Source organism: Stegodyphus dumicola, chromosome 2 (assembly GCF_044657685.1).
Source record: "Stegodyphus dumicola isolate Sdum_Otavi_A_Nest chromosome 2, ASM4465768v1".
NCBI lineage: Eukaryota > Metazoa > Arthropoda > Arachnida > Araneae > Eresidae > Stegodyphus > Stegodyphus dumicola.
The window spans coordinates 109,591,535-109,610,655 of NC_140769.1; the positions used below are offsets into that span (position 1 = coordinate 109,591,535).

Here is a 19,121-nt window from a genome sequence, read left to right on the forward strand (position 1 = left end):
TACAGAATGCCTCAACACTGCAGTGTATTTAGTTGCAAATCCAATTACGACAAAAACGAGAATGTCACTACTTACTCTTTACCTAAATCACCTAAAAGGAGAGCTGAATGGTTAAGGAAAATTTCGCAAGATTTAAGTAAATTAAAAAACCCGTAATTTGTATAAAGCATTTTTATGAATCACTGATAATTATTAGCTTGAAGAAGCTTCGTTTTGAGAAGAAGATAATTTTATAATAGATAACTGATAATTATCAGCTTGAAGAAGCTTTCGTTCGTGAGAAGCTTCGTTTTAAATGCAATATTATAATTTCATCATCAAACTTGTCAAATAATGTTAAATAATTATACAAAATATAAAAATGACAAAATTAATATAAAATGTTCATATAAAAAAGTTAAAAATTTTACCAATTAATTTCAGTTAATAAGTCACAACTGTTTATTTTTATGTATGCTTCTGCATAAATTATGTAAGGTGTAGGATGCGTGTATATGGTACAGCTTCAAATTTTATGAATCTATTTTTGATAGTGGAATAAGCCTGTAATTTAGGGGCACCACTTAAAAAAAAAAAAAAGGGGGGGGGAGCCTAATCACTTACCTCTTAGGTGGTTTGGAAAAAGTGATACAACATGAAATTGGAGCTGGCACAAATAGAAGGATGTCCTTTTTTATGAATGTAATTAGCATTTAATTTCTCGAAATTTTCGTGAAAGATTTATTTATAGCATAACATGCATGTAAGTTTATAAACAAATTTTCTAGCATTCTAGAAATTTTTAATTCATTTCCGTGTTTTATTAGTGAATGAAGTGATGAGAGATGACTATGAATATTTGCCTTCTAAAAATTTATATAGCTGATGCAATGGTAGCGGCATGGATTTTTACAAAATAATCTGCCCTTAATATTTATTTTAGTATTAAGAAAATCTAAATAAAATTTACATCCATAAATCTATTGAATTTTTCCCATTTTGTGGATTTTATATTATTTTGGAAACATATTTGATTTAGATTACATAAATGGATTCCATTTTTATTAAAATTGCAGAAATAAAGTTAGTATATGGTGATTCTCAATGATATTTTTAGTTGCATAAACAAAGTATAATTGTTTAAAAAATTATTGAATACATGCATTTTACCACCTGTGGAAATATTACACTATGAAAAATTTAATGGAAATCATGTGACTCATCTTTATTAATTTTACTTATATTTATTTTAAGAGAAAACTACTATTTTTGACAAGTTAAACTTCACGATTATAGTGAAGAGAAAAAGATAGACTATTTTGATCACGTGACCTTCCAAAACTGATTTCGCTTCAAGGCCATGATAGAGTCGGCCATGGCCAGATACATTGGAATGAATTGCTACTGTCAGTAAGATGAATAACAAGCTCAGCACAGATTTCTCGGTCTCAACAGAATGATTCTAAACTGATTCAATTACTGTCTACAGAAAGTAGCTTATTAAAACTACAAAAGATGGAGTTGTTTTCTTCTGCTTTAAATATATATATTGTGAAGTAAATACTGACAAGATCTGTCCTTTTGTTCCTAACCAATTGTGAAAGACAGTGTTTGATTCTCTCCATGGACTTCTTCACCCAGATATACTATCGACAAAAACTCATTCGTTTTGTGTGGCCTTCTGTGTCAAGAGACTGCTTGGACTCAAGCTTGCATCAACTGCCAGAAGTCCTTAGTCATATGGCATGATCAAAGTCCATTGCAGTCTTTTGTTGCACTCAGTCCATATTTTGAACATTGTGCATTTGGATATAGTCGGGCCCTTACTACATTCGGAAGGATACTCCTACCTTTTAACCCTCATCAACCGATTCTCCCAATGGCCAGAAGCAATACCAAAGAAGGACGTTTTGGCAGAAACTGTCACTGAAGCATTTTTTACCCAATGGATTGCTATAGTGTTCTTACTACAAGTACCAATCAAGGTCTACAATTTGAGTCGTACACATTGACTACACTTAACAAAATTCTTGATGTTTACCTAATTTGGACTTCTTCATACAACCCTTCAGCTAAAGAATTACTTTAGAGAGTCCATCATTCACTAAAACAAGTATTAATATCCCATGATAATGTCCAACGAACAATGAGCCTTCAACTGTATTCCTTGGTCTTTGAGCAACATATAAATAAGATTTAAGAGGAACTTGCTGCTAAGAAATGGTTTATAGAATGACTATTTGTCTCCCTAGAGAATTTTTGCAACCCACTCAAGTTTCCAGTTCTTTTGATGTATTTTCATTTTTACGGAATTCGTGCAAGACAAGAAGAGAGCACTAGCATCTACATCAACCCATGTTAACAATAGATATTAGAATCGTGCACTCGTGTATTTGCGAGACACGATGCAGTAAAATCACCATCGACTGGCCTGTATGATGGATCATTTAAAGTAATAAAAAGAACTAATAAAAATTTGACCCTTCTTATTAAAAGAAATGAATTTGTGATCAGCAACAATCGCCTAAAACCAGCATTTTTAGTTTCAGATACTGTAAAATTGGTTCCTGTTCTCGAGCAGACTCCTACAGTAAAACCAAATGACACTATACCTCCAGTGCAGACTACTTATTCTGGCAGAAGAGTCAAGTTTAACCCCAGGTATCTCTGACGACCACTGCATGTGAGGGGGAGTACTGTGACGAAATATTTGCATTCCAACAAGAATATTTGTATTTTAATATTTGCATGCACTATCCATGACTGCTATGCTGTAGCTGGACTCGCTCGTTATAGTGCGAGTATGAAGACTTAAATTTTTTTTTTGAGAGACTTACTTGTACTTCATTGTTCCTGCTTGTTCATGGTTGACATTCGACATCAGCTTACCATGCATTTATTTCTTATTTTACATTTTAATTTTATGGTTTATTAAAGTCTTCACTTTTCTTTTTAAAGAACCTTAGGACAAGTTTGGAATATTGTGTCGTTAAACCAATGCCAAATGGTCCTCTGCCGCTGTCATTTACCTTTTCACTGACAAAGTTGCTATGAATTAACAATACCTACTGAGGAGATTTGCAATAAAGTAAGTAAAAGTATGTAAAGAAAAACACCCTCTCAATAGCTAATATTGCGAAGACCAATATGTATACCATCATCAAACTGTAAATCACAATAAGAACTTTGTCAATCCTTGCAGACATTTTTTAAAACTTAATTGATGAAGCTTAAGATTCCACATAGCATGTAAAGTATTACACCACAAATGCCCCCACATCTCGCAGAAATCCATTTTTAACCACTTGTGCTACGACTAAACTTCACGGTTGCGGTGCTCTGCGCTACAATATAACAAGCGGTAAAGTGTCTCATTTACGCCGCTCTGCGTCTGCAATCCAGAGCTATAACTCGAGAAATAAACAATCTCGGTGTTAGGAGCGTGTCCACCACGTTATTTTCATTTTTGCGATAAATGCCTATCGAAGTGGTGTTCACGTCGCTAGCGGTTTGAGACAAAAACATCTAGATGTGCTTGGCACGTCTTTTTAGCGCAAGTGGTTAAAAGTGTTAATTTTGTAACATGATATGCGGCACTCACAGTATACAAGGCTGTATGACTTATAAAAACGGACTTTAAGGGTCATTCCTAATTTTATTTTCTAAAATTAGAAGGAATTTAATGGAATTAAAAATTTAATGGGCTATTAAAATAACAGGATCATTTATGCATTCACAAAATATCATTTAAAAGGCACAAATACTCATTTATGGTATTTATATCAAGGATTTTTTATATGAAATTAAACTAAACAAGAGAAATTTTATTAGATAACAAGCACTCTCAGATCTAAACATACAATTTAGTTAACCCTTTGGGTACATTTGACAACTTGTCATGCACTTGTTTTCCTTAAGTTATGGATAATAAATCTTAATATTCAGTTAAATTAGGACAAAATTAAACATGAACATTTTTGTTCATGGCAAAAGCGATTGATATCAGTTATAAGAGCAAGTTTCTTCCAGTACTTCAGTGAATGTTGTTTCTGAAAAGTCAACAGAATTTTTTCAAATAAATCCGTACCCTAAGGGTTAATTCAGCAAAGTATATAATGCTTATTTAACTAAGGAAAAGACACTCTTTATAATTTACTCTTACATTACATATGGGAAAATGACATGAGGACCATTCATTCATCCACCAGGAACCATATCCATCACATACTAACAGTATAATGTAGCTTTATACACTCTGCTAGTTGTATAACTGATATTTAAATTACAAACTTTTGATTTACAGTTCACAGTTTTACTGCATCTGACAGATCTTCTGATGCACTGAATATTCCATTACGGCATTTTCATTCATATTAGAAATTAGGATACTACATTATTATCTCGATGGCCACTAAAAAAATTTGGCTAATCTTTGGAATATGGTAACAGGTAGTTTGGAGACACTTTGGTAAGGCGATAAAGGTTACTAGCTAGGACTTTTGCAATAATCTGAGAAGTACACAGTTCCAGTCAGATTATTTTGTGGCGACTATAATAGATAATTTAGAGGGAAAAGAAAATTAATGTAATTTCTTGCATATTTTATTTATTTTATATGTGCAAATGTTCATCCTTGCAAAGGATATATGCAAGCTGAAGATATAAGCGATCAAGCTTTTTAGTGATCAGGTAATTTCATACATGTCCTTTTTACTGACTTCAAAGATTCACAAAATTTTCCTGCAAATTTTTCTATTTTATGAGAAAATTATTTACATGTTTCATATATAAATTTGCTCTGTAAAAACAAATTTCTGTGCACGTTTGTTCCACTACTTTCCGGAAACTTCCGATAGCGATTTTAGCTAATAAGCACTTAGAAGCAATTTTGCACTTAATCTTCGTCATGATTAAGCACTTTTGTTCCATAAAAGTTCTAGCATAAGCATAATTCGGCTAGCAGATTGATGAAAAAAATTTGAGTAAAAACAAAAAGGCGTCAAAAAAAAAAAAAAAAAAAAAAAAAAAAATAGCAGGTTGCTGTAGCAGGGTTGGTCGCCAAAAAAAATCGCCGAGTTACCATAATCCGAAGATTCACCAAAAATTTTCACAACAGTCATCAGTCATCACTGCAGAATTCTAGACATGGTTATCCATAATTGGCAATAAACTCCATTATTTAGTCTGTCTATGATATATATACTATGTAAATACCAAAATGAATATTTCAGGTTATAATGACATAACTGCCAAACTTGAAAAATGAGGCTTTTGCAGCAAGTTTTTAGATTGCATACTGACATTTGAAATAAATTAAAATTTAATTTATAATGCATTATTTGGATTATTAAATGTTTTATAAAAATATTCTCATGTAAAATATATTGATACTTAATTAGATACTCTAAACTGTACATTATTCGGTAAATTTCATTTTGTCATTTTCTCACACTTTTATACAGAGAAAATCCTAAGGAGGAAAGGAAAGCTTTAGCTTCTAAAAGTATCTTTAAGCACAATGAAAATAAAATTAATAATCAATGTGCAAGTCTTCCCAAATCTTTACATAAAGTTCTACAAATATCAAGAACCGTTAAGCATCTGCGAGAGAAAAACGAAACATAGGTCAAGACATAATGATAATACCATCTGTGAACCACACCCCTTATCTGCGAGTGTGTGTTAACAAATTTCATTATGTATTTATAATTAAAAAACTCGCTAACATGTGTCGCAGGTGCGAAACAGAAAAGTACAGACTATTCATATAAGGAGAAAAAAAAAAAAAAAAAAATTAATACCAACAATTATGTTGAAAAGAACTAGTGATAAATTTGCACACTTTTTTTTTGGGGGGGGGGACAAGTTTTGCTGTTTCTTAATGTTGAAAAGTCTTTCCTTGGTACAAACTAAACATTTGAAACCGAGAAATTTGGCGATTATCAGAATAGACTAATCAATTAAGGAAAAGAAATTCAAGGATTATCTGCCTATGGGGAGGAATGCCCTCATGAAGGACTTTTTATGAAGTGTCTACGTTACACACCGGGAAAACCACGGAAATGCCTATGCAATCAGCCCATTTGCAGTGATTTGAATTTGGGTCGCACTACCAATATTAAGAGAATTTAACGCTTGGCCGCTGGTGACCTATCGAGAGACCAAAGGTAATGATAAACCGGGAGTCGCCTAATAAAATACTGAATCGCCAGCTACGCAATACATAGCAATGAATTTTTATATTAATAATTATGTAATTCCCGAATATTTTATCCTTACATCAAATAACAATGACATGAAGCAAAAAGATGAAATTAATAAGCAATAAATATAGATTGTAATGCTATCACGTATAATAAAAATGACGTGATAACGTAAACTTAAAAGGTCTGACTGGCAATGTTAGAAATGACCCACCCATCACATATTTATACGAACTAGTACCTAAAAAACGTACCATGCTTTCACTCGAATAAGGACTTCTCCTTCAGCAGCAGTAGGCTCAGCTTTGGTCTGAATTTTAATAGCTTTTAAGCCACCAAAACTTGACAGTAATACACATTTCATTTCTTTCACCGGTGCGGATTCTTCAGCTACTTCAATACCATCTTGGTCATTTTCTGCTTTAGCCTTGGAATCAGTATCATTTTTGGTATCTTCTTTAACTTCATTACTAACATTCTTCTCTTCCTCCATTTTACCAGTAAAATTCTAATCTTTCGAAAAATCTGACTAATTAAACTTGCCCCACCCTACAACTAATACACAGAATATGTGACAGGAGATGCAGACACAGCGCTTATGAACGGATGATTCGCTAAATTCGGTTATGTCTCTTATTAGCATATCGATTAAATTAAATTCCAAAGCTCGACCTTTATTTACTTAATAAAGAAATCAAAATATACTAAGAAAAATCAAAATATATTTGTGACTATTTAGACAGTGTTAAACAAATCAGTGAATGATATGATAAATGCACATTTAAATTAAATATTTTTATCGTTTATCAAATGAATCGTTTTGAGAACAAAAGTGGCAACACTATGATGCCGCAATAATTTAACAAGAAACAGCAGTACTTTTTAAACGTGAGAAACTTTTGTAAGTGAATCTGTTTATTATCTAAGTCAGTTATTAAGTTATTTATCTTCCAAATATTTAATTATGTACTTTGTCTTTAATAGAGAATATGAGGTATTTCCAATAAAATATATGCTGTTGTAGCTTGGTTGAATTTTGCATCAAAGTATAATTGATTTTAAGTTCTTTATTCTTTTTCTTATTTTCTACCATATTACGAATATTGATACAGAGTCCTTGTTAAAGCATGTATCAGTGCAATAGTACAACATTTATTTTAAATGAAATTTCAGCCTATTTAGTCTTTGTTTTAAAGAATTAGTTCATTGAGCAATTATTTCATTATATGTTTGGGTAAGTTGAAATCTTATTTAGAGATTTTTTTTTTTAATGATTTGTAAAATTTCAGGGCCAAATTCCTCTTTATTGCCAATTTTATTACGTTTGTTGGGCAATTGATGCTTAATGAATTCATTGAATTTTGCATCATGTAAAGGCTGATATAAATGATACCAGGAAAAGTAAGTTCCATTATCCTTGCAGCTCCTATCACATACTTAGTATAGCCCACCAGCGGCCGAGCAGTAAAATCGCTGAACACTGGTAGTTTTATCCGAGGTTCGAATCCCGCGAACGGCTGGCTGCATGAGCGTTTGGCTCTAGTGTATGTTTTCGTGGTTTTCCCCATGTGTTACATGTATACGAACCAGTTTCCCTTAGAAAGTCCTCCAAAAAGGCATCCACCCCCTTAGGCAGATAGCCTTGGTGTGCTTTGCCGTATTCTCAATACACACCATATACTTAGTATAGCGGAAAGTAAGGTATAAAAAATACTCGTTTTATAAAACCAGATGTCTTGGGCAAAACATATTACACATCCATTATCCTTTGTAATTTTTCAGTATAATAGATATCGGATGCAAATCATATTTCATGAAATAAATTTATGAATTTTTTCATTCAAAATTTTTTGAACAAAAATGTAGATTTAATCTTTTTATCTATTTTGTTTCATGAGTTTGTATTTAATATGTGTTGCATAAATACAAGCTTATATATTTTAATCTAGAATCTTATTTCTGCCAAGAAAAACTAAAGAGAGGAATGGAATCTTAAAGAATTATTATAGATTTACTTTAGTTAACTTATGAGAATGGAACCAAATTAATATAATTGTTTTCCAGTTCAATAAATATATGAACAGAATAATCAAATATATAAAGTATTCAGCTTCTTTTGCTTGTGGAAAAAATAACTTCTTCTTTTAAGCTCTGTTTCTAGTTTAATGTTTTTAAAAAATGCATAAAATTTTATGTAGTTTAATATTATAGAAGGCTTTGGAGGCCGTGTCACAGGTCTTGTAGAAATCAGGCCATAAGTAACCCGTTTTTCCTGTAAAGCAAAATTTTGGTTCTATCAAATACATAGTATTAGAGAGCAGATATTGATATGAATAACATACTGTAGAACTTTGGTTAGCCCAAGCGGCTTGGATTGCAACATGTTTAAAATAATCGAAAACTCTGTTAATAAAAACTAGCTTTTAAATCGTGCCAATTTTTCTTCCAAGTAGATTTTGTAAAATTATTTGAAATTCTAAAAGTAAGTGCATAGGAACTACAACCAACATTTTAAAAAATCTTAATGAATAAAAGTTTATTAATTAAATGAAATTTATTTTCTTCAGTTAAACAATTCATACAAGATTTTATTTCCTAATAAAAACATTTATGACAGTATGCATGGTAAATAAAATTATTTGTATTTGTCTTGTATTTATTTGTACTAAAATCACGGGGATCAGTTTTAAATGTAGAAACTCGGGTCTTTTTGTAATCTCCATCTCTCTGTATATATGTGTAATTAAAAATATTATGTACTTATTGCTGTGACTATAGATGAAACATGGTTATTTCTTCTAGAAACATATTTGATATGGATGTGGATGGCTCTGGATTCACTGATTTATTGCAACAAGCTCAGCAGCTGACTGCTGATATTGATGGAGAAGGAGAGTTGCTAAGAGTTGAAAGAAACTTGCGGCAGATAGTGGATGCTGGCCAGCAGTTGTGGTCACGCACAACACAAGCTGCAAGTAAAGATGCATGCGATATAAAAGCGTAAGAGCACGCGCTTGTCTTTAAGTATTTGTATATTTCATTAATTTACATTATATAGAGAGTTATTTGAAGATCTTGATTTAGCAAGTGAAATTAATAAAACATAAAAAAGTTAGAAAAATTAGTTAGCAATATTTTTTACACCAAGGAATAAATTTTTGTTTACTGCAGCTAAAATTTATTACTCTGTAATTTTCCTCACAGCTTCGTCTCCGCTGAACATAGAGGAACCTATCGAACTGTGTTGCGACCTATTACTGAGTTCAAATATTTAATGACAAAGACAAGAGAAGGGTTAGAGTACACTTTTATTCACTTAAATAATCCCAGATGTCTTCTTCTTGGGCTTAACAGGGAAGCCTCCACTCTCGCTTTTAAATCAAGATTAAGAAACTAATATAATACTAAACTAAACTGAGCTGAAGCTAGACACAGTTACTTAATGTAGTTGGCCCTTAATTAAATTAGCCGTCAATTGTCAACAGGCATGTACACTGTTAAAAAAAAGGGGATGGTGCTATATCTCCCGTTCTACTGGGCCGATTGACAAAATTCAAACTGCGTTTTTCTTGTCTTGAAAGTGCGACTTAGGATATATGTTAGATTTACCGTAATTTCCGGAAGAAACGCCGCGGCGTTTACGTGTTTAAAACTTAAATTTTCAGCGGGTGCAGCGTTTAGGTACACTAAAAATAAAATATTTCCTATGATGGTCATTGTACATTGTTTGGATGGCCTTGTCATTGTGCATAGACTGGTGCTGTTCCCACACAAAAGACCACTCCGGGGTTCGTACGGTCCTTAAAAGTCCTTAATTCTTTAAAAAATGATTTTTGGTCCTTAAAAGTCCTTAATTTTGGCCAAAATGAACGGTCCTTAATTTTGCTCATTTGACATTTCTTATCATTTCTAATGATTGCCATTCTAAGTGTGAATTACGATTTCTCATGAATATGGAATTAAAATTACACTGCTCTTAACCAATCTGTTGGCGGATTTGCGTTGCAAACGATAAAAAAAAACAACAATTAGCTACCCGAACGAAAGTATCGGTGTCCGATTGGCTATTCACCCATTTTTTCGTAACAGGTGTTATCCATAAATTTAGGCAGATTGTGACGAAAGCGTGAAGCCGGAAGTTCTTTAAGAGGCGAAAATGATGATGAAGGTTCTCGAGAAAAAAAAAAGGGGGGGGATTCTGAAAATATTTGCCAAAATTAGAGCAATCCCAACCTGGAAGGCCACAACCCTTCCGACGCCAATAGGAACGAGATGCCTGGAAACTGAATTTTCAATAAACTGTGGCTTCATCAAGCTGACTACAAAGACTGGATATTGATGGATGGCAATCCTTAAATGTGGTCTTTGTCTGAAACAAATTGAAATTTCTAGAATGGGAGAGACAGCGCTGAAAATTCACATGAAAATTAAGTTTCGTTTTATCATTTCAATTTGTTTTTAACGGTTTTGCTTAGCTTAATTTCTGTGTTTGTTTCAATTAAGCCATAAATTAATTTTTTATTGCCTTCTACGGAGTTTATTCTCTTTTGCACATACTATATGTATGGGATATCGGGATTATGAGTTTATTTCTGCAGAGGGTCTGTTATCGATTTCGCGGGAAATCTGTTGGCTCCATTTCGATTTTAGGTCGCCAAGGGCAAATTTGGTAACGCTAGCCGAGAAAAAGTGAAGTTCGGAAATACGTTTTGAAGCTTTGATAGACAATTAAGTAATTGGTTTAAACCTATGTTGTTGATAGTAATGCATAATTTTTGCTAATGGCGATACAATTATTAGTTGAAAATAACTAACCAATTAAAATTTTTTTAATATTTTTAAAGCTGAAAACAACTAATTGAAACTAATTTTTCTGAATTAACTAGACGCAAAATTAACTTTCATGAATTACTAAAGTTATTGAGTAGAAGTTTAACTGAAAATATACATTCCGTATTATATATATATATATACATATATATATATAATGTTGTATGATCTTAAATCCATTTAGTATATATATATATATTTATACAGTACAAAGTCCGAGGTCTGGACTCGTCGGGACTTCAGCGATCCCAGATTTGAGATTTTTCCGGATATTAGATCATTTTAAATCTACTAAGATGGCACGTAGAAATTATAAAATTGAAAATATGAAATCGTGATTTATGAAATAATGAAGCATTTATGATTTAAAGGGTATCAAAATTTACAAAAGAAAAGAGCTTAATATTTATATGTTTATTAAACATTTCTTTCAATGTGAGTTGTTTGATTTGTTTTCTCTGCTAATACTTCAGACTAATACTATAGACATATAATTTCTTGTTCAGTTATTAAGTTCCATTGTTCAAGTCCTGTAATTGCTGTGTCGAGAATTCCGAATAACTTGTCAATCAACATTTTTTCTCGTTCAGTAACCTCTCTGTTACTTTCTTCACTATCGGTAGCTGTATTTTCTGGATTTAGAACCATACTACAGATTTCGCCCTCCGTTAATTGATTGATGATTGGGCATTGTCATCGCAATGAAAAACTTCTGTTTAACTTCGTTAAATTCTGCCGCCTGGTGTGGCCATGCGAGCTCTTGCGCTGGTTCTGGCTTTTTGTGAATAACAAATCATTTATTCTTAATTTAAATAGCACTAAATATAATCGTTTGTCCTATGAGTATCATTAACAAAATCTATTTTTAGCATAAGGAAAGAAATTTCTGCTAAATCTTCCCTTGTCAACATTTTAGCGCATTAAACTTAAATCTGTAATCGGATAATACTCTGTTATTTGGCGTCGCTGTATGATTCATCACTCAAGTTGTCATCCGTTGATAAACATGCGGTGATAAAAGCAAAACACAATAAATAATGATTCGCGATTTCGGCATCAAGGATATAAAATATTAGTTGGTGTAACAAATGTTTCGGTTTGAGATTATGCCAAGCAGATACGCAGCTATGGAGTCAAGTTACTAATCACACAAATTTATGCTAAAATAATTATTTCTTCAATAATGAGATATTTTATTTAGCGCCAAACTGAGATTAAGAATCGGGATTTCCGACATGTTTTTTTATGATGAGGAAAAAAATCTAATGCGCGTGCGTAAAGCATACCCCTTCCCTCCAAAAAAGCCCTAAAAAATTGGTTGGTGGTGGCTTTGAGGTCCAGATTTTAGATCATTCCAGATATTGGATGTCCGGATCTCGGACTTTGTACTGTATATATATATATATATATATATATATATATATATATATATATACACATCTGTCAAAATATAACTTACCAGTATGGATTCACTCTTTTAAAATAATTTTACTTTAATTAAACTTAGGAGATAATATAATCAATTAATCAATATTGTTTAGGAAATAAATTATACATAGTAAAAAATGTATATTTTCACTATTCGAGTATTCGCTGGTCACATGAACAGGCCTCTGTGGAAAGGGGCTTCTCTGTAAATAAAGCAATTGAAATTGAAAATTTAAGTGACTCATCATACATTTTTCAACGCACAGTATTTGATTACATAAAATTTTCTGGAGGTGTTCTTAATATCGAAATTAATAAAGAAATGAGATCAGCAGCAGCTTCTGCAAGAAGTGGAGTTCGTTATATAGAAGTTCAGTATTTAGAAGAACAAAAATCTTTAACTAAATCTGAAAATTCAAAGAGGAAAAGAAATATTATTGAGGAAGAAATTGATTATATGAAGCAGAAGAAAAAATTTCTTCAAAGGGACATTAAAGATATTAATGAAGAAGTAGATGCTTTAGCAGATGAAGCTGAGACCAGCAGGAACATTGATTTGTTTATCAAAGCAAATGAACTTAGAAGAATAGTTAAAGAAAAGGAAATAGACATAAATAAATTAGATGTTAAAATAGCTGAAAAGATTTCAGATTTAAAAAAAGCACAAATGTTTTGTATCTTTTATTGTACAGTTTATTATTCTAGTATCTTTAAAAAAACCAAGGAAATAAATTGTATGTTTACAAATCGGTTATTTTAATCTGCAAAATATTCTTACATTGTGATTATAATAGTAGTTGAGTGTGTTTAAATAAATATCAAATAAGTTAAATAATAATCATGTAAATCTCTAAAATAGTGACTGTTATTAGTGTAAAATACACTTATACATGTTTTTCAAGAAATTATGTTCCTAATTTAATGTTATCTACTTCATAACTTGTAGGGAGTTAGTTTAATTTTCAAAATTGTTTTATGGTAAGTATTAAATTGAATTTAATAATAGTGCATAATACACACTTCTGTTAGTTTCTTAAAGTGAAATTACAAGCATGAAGTCGGTTGTATGGATAATTGCTTTATTCTATTCATTTTTTTGTTTGCTGATAGGTCCTTAATTTTTTCTTTGATGGTTCTTAAAAGTCCTTAATTTTCATGTAAGGAAATGTGTACGAACCCTGCCACTCAGTCGCTTTTTGCGAACGTTATTTTGTTTACATTCTTTCCCTTGAACGGACCTACATGCCTTATTCACCCTAAACGATGTAGAAACAAGATCTCAGAACAATAACATTCTTCCCCCTTTCAAATCAACATTCTCATCAGTTTGAATAGTCTCTCTCCTCTGCCATTCCATGAATCTTCCAAGACCCATCCTCTCCCCGCCCCTGCCTTTTCTGCATGGAGGTAGGAAGTAAGAAGGAGTCGTCCTAAACAAGTTTCTCCGTACCCTGCTCTGAAGCACCAGCGATCCCTACGTGGTGACCAAAACATTGGGTCATTTACCATTGAGTTCTATGGGATTTGACGCGTTCGGGTGTAAATATTTTGTAATTACGTCGCAAATATACATATAAATGTATATATTTTCTTTTTCTACAACACTTCAGAGTCCTAAGTATGTGAAAACAACATATTTTTAAACAACATTTCATTCTGAACGGAATTAAATGCTATACTTTTCACAGGACAGTTTTCTCAGAATGGTTTAATTTGAATGAAATATTTTCACAAGTTTTCGTTAATTACATTAGAAAAAAAAAATTAAGGTAATTTGATTTTATTCGGTTAAGGTACAAAAATTAAGATCAAAGTTTATTGTATGATTAATATTAAAGTTATGCATGATTTCTTTTCTATTTATAGAGCTTCTTCCTAAAATACTTTCTTAAATATGACATGATTTTTGGCTTCTTTTAAATTGAAAAATTTAAGTCAATTTATAATTAATGCTCTATTCGGTTCATTTTAAATTAGAGAATTATTAGGAATTAGCGAAATACTTTAAATAAGTATTTCGCTAATTCCTAATAATTAAATAGGTATTAAATAATATTTGACTTTCTCTGAACATTTCTGAAAGGGAATAAAATAAGTTTTTTTTTTTTTTTTTTTTTTTTTTTTTTTTTTTTTTTTTAAGTATTATTTAAAACTTGTAACTGAGTTATTATAAATTGTAAAGGAAATAATTCTTTTAATTATACTTATCAGATTTTTTTTTTTTACCCTTCATTTCAACAATACATATTCCAAAACTCTTTATTAAATTCTTAAGTGCGCATCTCATAGCATTTGCTTTACGATACCTTTTAACAGATTGCTTTCCAATACGAACAATTCTTGCTTAAATAGTTTTATAACGTATTTGTCAACAGGATTTCAATTTATGTTTACAATTCAATATTAAGGTTATTATATATTTAGATAACATTTATAATCATTACAAATTAGATACATTTAATCATTAGATTTCTTCACAGTACTTTCACAGTTGTTTATAAGTGAATAAATTCTTCATTTCAAATACATTTATAAATAATTTAATGAATATTTAAGTATTTTGTCAAAAACAGATACATGCTTTTTGCAAGCACGTGCATAAATACCCATACATATTTCCTATTTATCATTTCCGGCATGTGCAAATCTTTAATTTCTGTGCATTCACTATATTTTTCATGTAAAGTAATTTACACTAATTTAGCATACACCCGAAAGTTTTACATAAAAAATATATATGAATATAATTTGAATGAAAATTATAAGTATTATTTTTAATACCCACTCAAAGGTCAGTTTTTCTTCAAAATTCCTCCACGATGGCGTCCCTCTCTTTAGGCAGATAGCCCTTGCATGCGTTACTCTATTTAATAAAAACTTAATCTGACCTATGTGCCTAATTACAAATATTTTAACATACATAATTTTATATTTACATTTAGCCATCAAGTTTCAAACTTTTCAAATCTTCTAGAAAATAAATTTTGGCAGATCTCTTTTAGCAATTTTCTTAAAATCTATATTTTTGTAGTGCAACAGCTTAGAATTTTATAAAACAAATTCATAATCAAAATCGCTGTTGTTAGTTATCGAAAAATAACCAAGATGTGATTTTTGCGTAAATGTCACTAAACTATACAAATTGCTATTATCCATCCCACTATGAATGTTTCTTTCATTCAAAAGTGTCCCTTTTTCGATTTCTATGGAACTGTCGTGTGTCGAAATACTATCAGAACCATGTGAAGCTAGCTTCTGAATGTAAACAAAGAACACCTCGTCTGGTGACCCAAGCTTCAAAGCAGTGCTTCACTTCTAGTGCGGAATGGCCCCTCCTCCCTTTCCTACCTCCATGCTTTTCTGCAATTTTTTTCAAAGGCGGACACGACTGCACCTGCCTCGCAATAACAAACTCTGACGTATTTCCCCTTCAGCATGAATGGATTCTTCTTGGCATTCTGCCAAATACAGATCCCATCAGTTTGGGTACAAGATCAGTTCTGGAACCCAGAATAATTCCACCCCAAACGAGCACTCCTGCACCACCGTAACGGTGTCGTTCAATAATGTTTTCTTGGTGGTAACGGGTACCTGGATCTCTCCATATGAAAGTCCGGCGAGAATCATTCTGCAAGCTAAACCTGGACTCATCGGAAAACATCACATAAGCCCACTGTTGCGATGTCCACAATGTATGCTCTCTGCTCCAGGCTAACCGCAGGCGACAGTGAGTTGCAGTAAGTGGAACGCATGTGACAGGTCTACGAGCATATAAACCAATTTTCCCTAAGCGTCTGTACATGGTCTGCCTTGAAATTGTCGTACCAGTGGCTGAAGAGAGCTTGCGAGACAGGTCTGAGGCTGTGCTCCGCCTGTTTCTTTTGGCAGAAACTGCCAAACACCGGTCCTCATTCGGCATTGTAACTCTGGGGCGACCTGTTCTGTAACGTCTACTCGCATTACCATCATCTTGGAATCGTTGCCAAAGCCTGGAGATGACACTCTGGGCAATTCCAAGTTTGTCTGATACTTCCAGTTGGGTATGCCCACATTCCAGACGGCCGATAATTCTGCCACATAAAAAATCATCCAAATGCGTCCTTTGTGTCATAACTATTCGGTTATTGCACTGAAATGCTTATAAAGCGCCTGCGAACAGTTTTATTGCTTTGCCTGTATTCCTTATATATCACTCTCTTACACTCTCGTCATTGTGACGTACCATCGGTGTCATCTGGTTATTTCCTGAAATTTGCATATGATTCTTGAAGATGTGTGTAGTGATTTTACAGGTGATATATTTATTTTAGAGTTCGATTTCCACGTGACTCCAAATTATCCTTAATTTATGGACATGAGTGTACTTTCAGGATACTTCAAAGAATTTAGGTGTTTAAAGAGAAAACACTTGGACATGTACACCAGCAAATACCATCAATTGAGCTTGTGTTAACAGAAAAGACAAAAACGATATCATTGCAGATTAAAGTGAAGAGCGACTGGTTTTAGACTATATGGTTGTATAAAATTAAATTACGTTATAGAACATCATATCGTATCATAAATGGAGAATCCCATGATTTTCTCAGTCGAATTATTTCAAGATTCAGGAGTTTATCCAGTGATGTATGTGGATGTCACCTAAAGATGTTTTCTTTCCCTCCTGATGAAACAGCGGCCGAGTGGTAAAGTCGCTGAACATTGGTAGTTCGGTCCGAGGTTCGAATCCCACGAGCAAGCTGGCTGCATGGACGTTTTCGTGGTTTTCCCCATGTATAATGTGGAGCCAGGTTCCTTTAGAAAGTTCTCCACAAAGGCATCCCTCCCCTTAGGCAGATAGCCCTAGTGTGCTTTGTCATAATTAAATAAACAAAAACCTCTTGACGAAACCAGTCTTTCCTTTCATCTGATACTTTCTAAATGCTTAGCCTCTAAAGACTGATAAAGGCTCTGATCAAATACTGATGAAATGGATTGAATTGGATTATTAAGTTACGGCAAAGCAGGGCTATCTGCCTGAAAGGAAGGATGCCTTTGTGAAGAACTTTCTAAGGGAAACCAGCTGGCATACACGTTACACATGAGAAAATCCACGAAAACGCCCATGCAACCAGCCCATTTATGCTCTTTATGAAATGGAAGGCGATAACTTTATTTAAAATGATTGTCAGAAATACCAAGATGTTTCGAAAAGTTGGATGCTTTTTAATATACTTGCAGAATGCCTAAAAAAAAAAGAGCAAGAATGAAGCAGAATGCCTGAAGAAAAAATAAATTTTTTCGTAAAATTTAGTATTTGTATTTTTTTTAATTTAAAACTTTTAATCTTATGATATTTGATTCTTGCGATTTCAAAAATAAAATATTTGACTAAAATAGGAGTAACAGTTTAAGAAACCAAATGTTGGATAAAATTTTGTAAAGCAAAGGGCACGATGATAAAACTGTTTAAAGCAGTGTATGCAAGTCATCCTATGTTAAAATGTCGGTTATACATCTCTCTTATTTATATATATCTTTTCTGAACGGAACATTGAAAGGTGTGTTAACTGTGCTGTACTGTATTTTCTCTTTTAGTATGTGCAGTTTTCAAATGCATCATTGTCTGGGTTACAAAGTATTCTTCTGAAAGAAACGCAATTCAAATAAATAAAATCAAATTCTGGAAAATATATTTAAAATGCTCAGTTCCAATGAATAAATAGAAAATTTTAAAATAATTATCTGAAGAGACAATGCAACACTGACAATTAAAATAAAAGTCTGAAAATTTAAAAATTACCTAAGATAGTAACTATGACTAAAAATATAGTATAAAGAAAACTATTTGAAAAAAAATAAACGATGCACCTTTGATTTAAACTGTGCAGTTCGAATGAGTAAATAGAAATTTTTAAAACAGTTATTCGAAAGAAACCATGCAACTTAAAAAATTTTAATGAAATTTGAAAAAGAAAAAATACTTAAAATAAGAACACTTATAATTAAAAATATAATATAAAAACCATTATCTGAAAAAAGGAACGGTCGTGACTTCCCCCCCCCTCACGCATGAGGTAGAAAGGGAAAGGAAAATAGGTTGTCATATATTAAGAAGTTCGCCAAGTGAACTATTCTTGGCGCAGCTGGAAAAAAAGCGGCAACATAAACTGTTGAATTTCTCCGTAAATTTCACGCGAAATTTTACAAAGTTTAGTATCTAGGCATAATTTGAGTCGTAGAATCGAAATATGTAAAAAAAAAAAAATGGTATGTTATTTCAGAAAAGTCCAATTTTGTGTCAAAATACCTGTGTTAGAATAGTGTTATATATAAATGTAATATATATTCTAAGTCGCGCTTTCGAGACATAAAGAACACGATTTGAATTTTGTGAATTGGCCGAGTAGAACGAGAGATATAGAACTGTCTTTTTTTTTTTTTTTTCCAATGTACGAGGGCCATCCAGGAAGTAGATTACGTTTCCGTCTGTGTCCGCTAGGGGCGGGGCTAGCGCGGCCATCTTGGGGTCAGAGCGTTGCGCAGCTCAGTCTGCATCTAGCCGTGCTAGTGAGAGGTTCGTGCTGTGCTCCGTTCAGATACTGTGACGGTTTGAAATGTCTGCGTTAATTGAAAATCCCGCGAGCTGCGAGGTGCGCTCAGTAATAAGGTTTCTGACTGCAAAAAACTGTAAACCGATAG

At 32.5% G+C, this 19,121-nt stretch overlaps 2 protein-coding genes across 2 annotated transcripts in view; one reads left to right on the top strand and one right to left on the bottom strand.

The window, feature by feature from the left end:
• The window catches only part of LOC118183568 (putative NADPH-dependent quinone oxidoreductase VAT1L), a 44,441-nt gene extending 37,647 nt beyond the window's left edge, over positions 1-6,794 (bottom strand). Inside the window, exon 1 of the mRNA XM_035353166.2 lies at positions 6,437-6,794. Coding sequence (XP_035209057.2) covers positions 6,437-6,675 — 239 coding nt within the window. The 5' untranslated portion in view covers positions 6,676-6,794. The remainder of the gene's footprint in view (positions 1-6,436) is intronic.
• A 144-nt stretch (positions 6,795-6,938) lies between these two features.
• Positions 6,939-19,121, top strand: part of LOC118183567 (nuclear pore complex protein Nup93-like) — a 139,966-nt gene continuing 127,783 nt past the window's right edge. The window contains exons 1-2 of the mRNA XM_035353164.2: positions 6,939-7,083; positions 8,985-9,182. Coding sequence (XP_035209055.1) covers positions 8,998-9,182 — 185 coding nt within the window. The 5' untranslated portion in view covers positions 6,939-7,083; positions 8,985-8,997. The remainder of the gene's footprint in view (positions 7,084-8,984; positions 9,183-19,121) is intronic.